Below are 9,733 nucleotides of genomic sequence, written 5' to 3' on the forward strand. Positions count from 1 at the left end.
ATAAATCTATATCATTCATCGCGTTTAATCACGACCGTCTAATCGTGCCTGAGGAGGGAACGGATTTGAACCGTCCACGTGCACGGGAACGCTTTCGGACCGTCCGATCGTAGGTACGGGGACTGCCAGCGTGGCTTCCCACGTGGTACTAAGTTAGTGTGCCTTGCCACGCGACGCGCTCCGGTTCGTCGAGGCTGCTGACTCGGCGGTCGTACATGACGCAATTTTCTTTGATTGCATTTTTACCCAAATTTCTAATTTTTCTTTTAAAAATATTATCCGAACTTAAATTTTCACCCATTTTTTCTAAAATTATTTTTAATTTCATCATCAACCTATTTTTTTTTCTAATTTTATATTAAATAAAATTTATAATTTTATATATTTTTTTAAAACTTTAAAATTAATCCCGAACTAAATTAATTTTATATATTTTTTTAAAACTTTAAAATTAATCCCGAACTAAATTTTAGGTTCGGGTATTACAAAAAGACTATACATGATGATCAAAATATTAAACACCAAAGAAGGATATGATTGCAAGATTTTTCATACGTTTTACATAAAAAATTTCTATTAACTATAGTTGTAAGCCTCCTTATCATCTTATCAATTGTTAAAATACATTTCTTACTCAGCTTTCCAAGCAAAGAAAGCATAACAATAAATAGTTACTGAATTTTTTCATTTAATTAATTAATTAAAATTATTTTTAAAATATTTAAGTATAATCTAATTTTTAAAAAATAAATAAAAATATTAAGAATTAAATTAAAAATAAAAAATATTAAATATAAATTATAACAAACCTTCAATAACGGTAATTTAATTTTTTTAATAAAAAAATTCCAAAAACACAGCCGGCAGCCTATAACATAAATTCACAACCACGAAAAACCGAAATCCCACACCCAGTTTTTGTTTGAGAAAATGGAGACCATAGGAGTGCTGATGACCTTCCCCATGAATTCCTACTTGGAGCAGGAGCTCCAACGCCGCTTCAACCTCCTCAGATTCTGGACGCTACCGGAGAAATCGGTATTTCTGGAGGCACACAGGAATTCAATCCGCGCCGTCGTAGGCAACGCCACGGCCGGCGCCGACGCCGAGCTGATCGACGCCTTGCCCAATTTGGAGATCGTTGCCAGTTACAGTGTGGGACTTGACAAGATCGATCTGGGAAAGTGCAGGGAGAAAGGAATCAGAGTCACCAACACTCCTGATGTGTTGACCGATGACGTAGCTGACTTGGCTATTGGCTTGATTTTGGCAGTGCTGCGGAGGTTGCCTGCCTGCGATCGTTATGTCAGGAGTGGAAAATGGAAGCATGGGGATTATCAATTGACCACTAAGGTTTGTGCTTTTGGTTTCTCAAAATATTTTCTTTGTTTTTGTTAGGAGTTTTTCAGGTGAAAATTTGAATTTCTGTAAATTCAAGAATTAACAACTTAGTAGTGTACTTTTAAATAGGTTTATATATAAATTAACCTTCTAAGATATTACTAACTGCATGATACATTAAAGAAAAATATTAATTAAATTTTTTAAAAGATAAGTTCTTATTAATTACATAATATTTGAATGGTAACTCAGAGTTAAGAATAATTAAAAAAATAAATTCTATTTAAATTTAAATTAACAAATCAAATAAATTATAATTTATACTTTAATCTATAACAGTTTTCGTGGTTACTGCCAAGTATTTACGGGGACTATGGTTTGGTATGTAGTTGTTTGGATGGAATAATATGCAGGAATCTAGAGATTATTGACTAGAAGGGTTAGTGGGTGGTTTACAAAAGGAACTTTGCTTTTGTGGGTCTTCTTTGAAATTGATGTAATTGGTCTTAGTTGAGTGAAATGGTTGTTTGCTCCAAGGATATATAGAAATGGAGGAGATACATAAAATGCACTTGCTACTAGTGTATAAGCACAAACTTTTGGGAGTTAGGCTGAAATTTTGGGAAATTTGTGCATGTGTTGTTGATGGATAGATTTTTTTCCAAAGATTTTGTTTGTCATTGATATGATCCATGAGGAAAGTTGCTTTGTATGTAAGAACAAACAGTTAGAAGGCAGGTTGAATTTGGGGAAATTCATGCTTGAGCTTGTGATTGAATTTATCTTTTTATATATATATTGTGTATTGTAGATGTGAATTCCTTGATGTGTCTGTAATGAGCTGAGCAATAAGTTCATAAAAAGGTGGAGAATGTAATGTGAATGTACCCACCCATTTACTCAGTAGTTTTGTGATTGCAATTCATTGTCTGCAACTAATTCTCATTTCTGAGGAATTGTCATCCACCAAAAATATTGTTTCGCATTGTAAATTACTTCATAAAAATATGAGAAAGGCCATGTTCTATTGCGTTGTATAACTCTTGTTTATATGGAGTTCATCATATATCGGTCATTAATTTCTTTACAAACTGCTATGGTTATGCAGAAAAATAATTTAGATTAGAGTAATCTTTTTGGGATTTTGGAGTTCTGCAGCAATGTTGTGTTTGAATTAGTGGAATGTGCTGCTCTTGCTTTATGATTAGAGTTTTGGGTCTGAAATATGGATGTATTTGGAAATAACATACTCTTTAGTTCTTATATTTACTGAGATATGTGTATGCTCCATAAAAGCAAATTCAAATCTTTAATGTTTAGTTATTAGTCATGGTTGTGGTATTCTAACTGAGTGAGTTAGAACTATTAAGCATAGTTTCTTTTTTTGTTCTTAATGAGATTATATAAAGCTAATACTAGGTAACTGTTTTAGGGTTGCTAGGATCGCGTATTGGCTGTAAATGTTAGTGTAACAATTCCTTTGTTGCAGAATCTATCTCTTAGTCTGTCAGAGTGCCCTGATTAGTATTCTGTCTATGAGTTTTGTTCACATACTTTTAACATTTGTATTCCTTTATTTTGGCCTTTGATAATACAAATTTCAGTTCACCGGAAAAACTGTGGGGATCATTGGGTTGGGAAGAATTGGACTTGCAATTGCTAAAAGAGCTGAAGCATTTAGCTGCCCGATCAGTTATTATTCTCAATCAGAGAAAGCAGAAGTAAACTACAAATACTATCCAAGTGTTGTGGAGTTGGCATCAAACTGTCAAATCCTCGTAGTTGCATGTGCACTGACAGAGGAAACTCGGCATATCATCAATCGTGAAGTAATCGATGCATTGGGTCCGAAAGGTATTCTGATTAACATTGGTAGAGGTCCTCATGTGGATGAACCTGAACTGGTTTCTGCGTTAGTAGAAGGCAGGTTGGGAGGTGCTGGTCTTGATGTGTTCGAACATGAGCCGGAAGTGCCTGAAGCACTTTTCGGACTTGAAAATGTTGTTCTGTTGCCACATGTAGGAAGTGGGACTGTGGAAACACGCATGGAAATGGCTGATCTTGTGCTTGGCAACTTGGAGGCTCACTTTTCCAACAAACAACTCTTAACCCCTGTAGTTTGATTATGTACATGATTTATTGGAGGCTTCACATTTCAGCCATTATCCATATTTACCTTCAACATTTTGCAAATTGCTTTTCCCCAATTTAGCAAACTTCTTTCTCTCCCTCTCTCTCTCTCTCTCTCTCTCTATATATATATATAATTTGGAGATAAATATAATTTAATTGTACATTAATAATATATTTGAAAGAAAATTAAATAAAGTAGATAAATGAAATAATAAAAGAGTTTTTTATTAAACTTACCGAGCTCAATTTTATATAACTTAAACTTATTCGAGCTCGAGCTTAAGCTCATCTAAGTTCATTATATATATATATATATATATGTGAAGAAGAGAATCTGTAATTTTTTAGACTAATCTTATATTTGGATGATGGTAAATGTGGTTTATTAATGTAGGATATGGTAGTGGGATGATAAAATTATGTTTGTTTGCAATCATGTTTATTTGTTGATAATATGGTTATCTTAGAGTTTTTGATGTTATTCTAAAAAGAAAATTTTGACAATTTTTTAACATCACGATTTGGTAGTTTTTTACCGGATAATATTTTTATTTTATTTTTATTCTCTTTAAATTTTTATAATTCTCATTTTATCCTTCAAAAAATTCTTTTCCGTAGCCAACCTACTTCTTTTTTTCTTCTCTTCTTATCAATATGTTTTTTTAAAATTTATAATTATAAATTAAAAATTATAGTTTTAAATTAATTTTTTATATTAATTATAAAAAATAAATTTGTATTCTTCATAACATATTATTTTTTTATATTTAAAAAAAAATTCAATAAAAATTACAGTTTAAATAATTTATCAAGTTAACTAATTTAATTATAATTTAAATAAGTATTTTATTTTCTTTTAATATTATATATATTAAGATAAAGACAATTTGATAATTTAACTTAATATACAACTATATCAACCCTATCAATTCAAATAAAACAGTTATCATTATCATACATTAAGATACCGTCTTTCTAAATATATCATAACTTATTAATTATCATTCTGCACACTTACCATACATTACTTTATATTAATGAACTATCACAAAAATTATCTAAACAGAGCATAAATATCAACATATTTAAAAGTAATGTAACTTAATTTGACACGTTACATAATATTTTTACATATTCAAACATCGTTAAGAAAAAATTAATGAAGATAGAAATATATAACATTTACGTACGAAGGAACTTGATTTTTTTAAATAATTTCAATTTTAAGTAATTTTTTTAATCATATAAAAACATGGATAATAAATATTAATAAATCATATATTTTCTTCAAATGCAAAAAAATATATTACTAGCCTAAATTGAATAAAATATTTACTTTTTTTAAAAAAAAAAGAAATCATAATATAGAATATCACCCAAAATTGAGAATAATAAATTAGGATGAGAAATGAGTAGAAAAGATAATCAAAAATTGCCAATTAGCGTCTGAGACTTCGGATCGGGTAAACGGGTGGACCTTCTCCCGGCTCACATGTTTTCCTTTGGTCTGAAATGAAGGGGGGGAGGGGGGAAATTACTTCCCCAATGTCCTGAAGATGGAAGATACTGGTGTTTTAATGACTTCCCCAATGTCCTCATACCTCGAAGAAGAACTCAGCAAACGCTTCGCTCTCTTCAAACTCTGGGAATACTCTTCAATAACTGACTTCTTGAAGGCCAACAAGAGCGCAAACTTAATCAGAGCGGTAGTGGGCGACACTAAATTTGGCGCAGACGCCAAGTTAATAGACTCGATTCCTACCTTGGAGATCGTGGCAACTTACAGCGTGGGACTGGATAAGATCGATTTGAAGAAATGTGAAGAGAAAGGGATTAGAGTCACCAACACACCTGATGTGTTGACAGATGATGTGGCGGATTTGGCTTTTGGGTTGATACTTGGGGTTTTGAGGAAGGTTTGTGCGGGTGATAGGTTTTTGAGAGATGGACATTGGAGGATTTCTGATTTTGAGTTGGGCACAAAGGTTTGCTTCTTGTTCTCATCTGTTGTCTTTTCATTGTTCATTTGATTGACTTGGTTGAGAAAATTTGATATCTCTTTCTGATTTTGAGGGAGTATGATTTGATTGGAGTAGTTGGTGATACTGGTGAAGGGTTTTGATTAATATTGAGTCTGGTATCATTTTCACAATAGGAATTGCCTTTTTATGTTTATTCACTTATCTCCTTTGCATTTTGTTACTTAAGATTTTCACTTGGTTTTCATTTTTCCCTTTCTGTTTTACCAATAGGCTAGCTTAATAGATCAGAGAGTTTACTCTTTTATTAAGTGAGATTCAAGTAGTGCTATAGAACTCTGGGTAGATGCATTTTAAGCTGCTAATTTTCAAGTTGATGATGAATAATATATATATATATATATATGTATGTATATATATGTGCTTACACAGCCTGATTTGTGGAACTAACCACCCTGTTTATTCTATACGTATTTTTTCAGTATCAAAAGCTATAGTCTGCTCAATATTATGAAGTGACATTTGGTGAATATAGATTCCCCTTTTCTTTTTCATGAGTTGTAGATCATGAGTGTAGGTTAATGGAACTGCTATAACCTCACGAGCTAAAAGGAAAAAAAAAAGGAGACGGGCAGAAACCTGTATGCTAATTGGAAACATGATAAAAAAAATACTACAGAAATCTATAGTTCTGTTTTAACTAAAGTTACTATAATTATACTCTCAAAATCATTGGACTCAGCAAGAACAAATCTTGAGATTAGCTTTAAAAGAATGTAATAGTAATAATATTACAAGTCGTGACATAGTATCGAACAAAATCAACAAAGAATATTCTTCTATAAATAACAAAATCTGCTTTTTCTTATTTATCTGCATGGTCACCAATAGTTTACGAAAATCAGTCTCTCATATTTTCAATATCATTTTCATTTATAGGTCATGGAATTGAAATAGCCAGCATTTTGGTCATCCATCTTTTATTCAAGTTCCAGTCTAATTAACCTCAAAATATAGCGCCTATAATTTGCACTCAGTTGGAACGTGCCCATCATTTTACCCTTCTATTACTACACCACTTAGTTGGCATTTTACCACTTCTATTTCATAAGCAGCCTGACATAAGAGATTTAGGAGTTCGTTATCTGATTAGGTGTGTATTCAAGTTCACATCTACAGATTCCATTCACCAATCTACAGTAATAAACCTCTCAAGAAATGGATTAGTTTTAAGTTGCTCAATCTCAAAGATATTGATATCTATAGAACTTTGGCATGGGAAAAAGTTAATGGTAATAGACTATTTTGTTTGGAATTAGGTGCCAGTATCCAAGTATGATATAGGTCTCAGAGTCTGACACAAAAGTTCTTTTAATCAAATGTATGGGAATTCAGTCAATCTTTCGAGTCGTGTCCAACACGGGTACAACATCAAAATTAAAAAGAGTCCAAGCAACTTTGGGTAATAGATAATTAGTGGCTATCGACATTGTTATGTTGACAAGGAATATTGTTTTACAGTTTTAATTATGGAAACCTGAGTTCTCATCACTCAAATTTTCATGTTTTCGTTGTGCAGCATAAGTATATGATCCTCCTTGGTATTATGATATCTAACGTGTCCTTTTCCTTTACATGTGTGTGTGTATTGCAATTCACACCATGTGATTTATTTGTTGATAATTTAGTCTGTTGTTTCGGTTTTTGTTATTTTACGTAAAATTCTTAGTTTTTTTTTTCTTTACACTTGTTTAAGTTTCTAAATATGAATACAAGAGTTCAGGCTAAACAAATTAAAATTAGGGAAAAAGAACTAAAAAGTTATAAGATGATAGCTCAAAAGGACTAACAATTTTACGCAAAATAACAAAAAACAAAACCATAGGGTTGAAATTGTTACAAAAAGTGCAAGATATGACTTGTGAATTGCAATAAGACCAAATCACTGGGGTGAATATGTACCTAACCCATCCAATATATTTTCACCTTTTACATAGCATGATAGATTGTCTTTTGTGGCTGAAATATTCTCTTATGTAGCATAGGTGTGGAGTTCATTTTCTTTCCTGCCTTCGGTTGTTTTCTTTCCTTTTACATGCTTTTTATATAATATTTCAGTTGCAGTAGTTTGTTTGGGGAAACTACATAAAATGACATGGTTAATTTATGGAAGGGAAAGGAAAAGTTGGTGTTAAAGCTAGTGAGGCCATGGTTTATAGAGAGAGTAGCTAGAGAAACAGCAAGAGGGGTGATAGTTGTATCTGCCCTGGCATGTGGTTGTTCTATGTGATTCCCAACTATCCCAAATAGGCAACACGAGAAGAGAACCAAAAAACACAGGGAGGTTTGTCCTTGTATTGATATGCGTTTTATGCGTATTGCAGTTCAATGGTAAATCAGTTGGAATTATTGGGTTGGGAAGGATAGGGTCAGCAATTGCAAAGAGAGCTGAAGCATTTGGGTGTCCAATTAGTTATCATTCCCAATCGAAGAAACTGAGTGCAAAATATAAGTACTACTCAAATGTCTTGGACTTGGCTGCAAATTGTGAAATCTTGATTGTAGCATGCGCTTTGACTGATAAGACATGGCATATCGTTGATCGGAAAGTGATCAATGCATTGGGTCCAAAGGGCATTCTCATCAACATAGGAAGAGGAGCACACATTGATGAAGCAGAGCTTGTATGTGCACTGCAGGAAGGGCGAGTGGGTGGAGCAGGGCTTGATGTATACGAGAATGAACCAGAAGTACCTGAACCTTTGTTGCAGCTTCAGAATGTAGTCCTTCTGCCTCATGTGGGAAGTGACACTCATGAAACTGCAAAGGCAATGGCTGACCTTGTGCTCAAAAATTTGGTGGCGCACTTCAACAATCAGCCACTCTTAACGCCTGTTATATGATGTTCAAAATTTGTTTATTTACTTGGAAGAAAATAAATAGAGGAATTTATCTTTTCTATTTTCTCAAATTGTGAGAAAATTGTTGTTTTTTAATCATTGGATATAGAAGTTGATTCTGGGAGAATATCTGGACATTCATTTTGGATTCGTAAAATGACAGATAATATGCATGCAGTAGTCAAAATTTGAACCCCATATCTGGTGGACAATCATAAAATTAAATTTTATGATTGAAATTAAATAAGAATAAAAGAAAAAGAGGCTAACTTTTTTATGTGGGCTGCAATGAACTTTCAGTCAAAGACATTGTAGAGATCAAGATGATCTCTTTGTAGAAGAAGAAAAAAGATGATCTCTCTCTCTCTCTCCTTTTCCTCCCCTATCTATCGATTGATCTATCTATTTATTTATCTATTTATCTCTAAATTTAGAGGAATGAATGAGGCTAACAGTCTGGGGAATGGAGATGCATATACTTTCTTATTTGCATGCAGATATTTACCTAGTGTGAAAGTACAACTGGCAACATTTGTGGGATGCTGACAAGGTACGATGTCATCTAGAGCTATCTGTTAGAAGGCAGAGGTTTTCCATAGTTATCTGGCTTGTCTAGCACTGGATATGAAACCAGACTTTCTGAATATTTTGCATCTTGTTGTACATGGCCATGATCACTCACATGGTAAATCACATAAGACCCTTGTCCTAACTAGTTCTCTAATAATGTATTCCCTATTTGTACACTCATTCTTATTTTCACATATGTAAAAATATTAAATAGATACCTGTTCTGTACCCGTCTTGAGTTCATTATTTTCTATTCATACCTGCCACATATATTGTTAATTACGGATTTTTATCCGTCCCATTTGAGGTGAATTGAAGCAAGTTAGCAGGTCACTTATCTCGATACCCATTTCTCAGTAGAAGTGGCAACACTTGTGCGATGCTGACATGAGCGCAATGTAATCTTGAGCTATCTGGTAGAAGGCAGATGTTTGCCATTGTTATCTGGTTAGTCTAGCACTGACTATGAAACTAAACTTTCTGAATCTTTTCAGCTTTTTTACACGGCCATGATTGTTCATATGGTAAATCACATAAAAATCCTTCTGAAATTTTTGTGCTCTAATAATGTATTGCCAATTTGTACACTCTTTCTTATTTCCATATAAAAAAATATATCTTGTTTTTTTTTATTTTATTTATTTAACTGTAAGAAAATGCATGTGTGCATTTAGTCTTAGAATGTATAAGCCAAATCTGAGTTAGTTGTGGACTGGTAGTTGTTTTCTTTCATTTTTCTGGTCAGGACTTTGAATCCACTATAAGAAATTGGAATGATCTACATCTGTTGCTAGAATTGTTTGAACGTCA

At 32.9% G+C, this 9,733-nt stretch overlaps 2 protein-coding genes across 2 annotated transcripts; both read left to right on the forward strand.

Annotated features, from left to right (window-relative positions):
• Window positions 1–872: 872 nt before the first annotated feature.
• LOC110819928 (D-isomer specific 2-hydroxyacid dehydrogenase family protein) lies at window positions 873–3,569 on the forward strand. The gene is made up of 2 exons (XM_022049281.2): window positions 873–1,353; window positions 2,946–3,569. The coding sequence occupies exons 1-2, from the start codon at window positions 931–933 to the stop codon at window positions 3,462–3,464; spliced, it is 942 nt and encodes a 313-aa protein (XP_021904973.1). The 5' UTR covers window positions 873–930; the 3' UTR covers window positions 3,465–3,569.
• Window positions 3,570–4,910: 1,341 nt separating this feature from the next.
• LOC110819919 (glyoxylate/hydroxypyruvate/pyruvate reductase 2KGR-like) lies at window positions 4,911–8,551 on the forward strand. The gene is made up of 2 exons (XM_022049268.2): window positions 4,911–5,459; window positions 7,838–8,551. Exons 1-2 carry the CDS (start codon window positions 5,031–5,033, stop codon window positions 8,354–8,356), a joined length of 948 nt encoding a protein of 315 aa, XP_021904960.2. The 5' UTR covers window positions 4,911–5,030; the 3' UTR covers window positions 8,357–8,551.
• The last annotated feature ends 1,182 nt before the right edge of the window (window positions 8,552–9,733 follow it).

Source organism: Carica papaya, chromosome 4 (assembly GCF_054855325.1).
Source record: "Carica papaya isolate Zhongbai chromosome 4, ASM5485532v1, whole genome shotgun sequence".
Taxonomy (NCBI): domain Eukaryota; kingdom Viridiplantae; phylum Streptophyta; class Magnoliopsida; order Brassicales; family Caricaceae; genus Carica; species Carica papaya.

Excerpts from the sequence above, each read along its gene's own strand:
- LOC110819928 (XM_022049281.2), top strand. The coding sequence starts at position 931 with ATGGAGACCATAGGAGTGCTGATGACCTTCCCCATGAATTCCTACTTG. Across the intron at positions 1,354-2,945 it reads ATTATCAATTGACCACTAAG|TTCACCGGAAAAACTGTGGG; the intron begins GTTTGTGCTTTT and ends TACAAATTTCAG.
- LOC110819919 (XM_022049268.2), top strand. The coding sequence starts at position 5,031 with ATGGAAGATACTGGTGTTTTAATGACTTCCCCAATGTCCTCATACCTC. Across the intron at positions 5,460-7,837 it reads ATTTTGAGTTGGGCACAAAG|TTCAATGGTAAATCAGTTGG; the intron begins GTTTGCTTCTTG and ends TGCGTATTGCAG.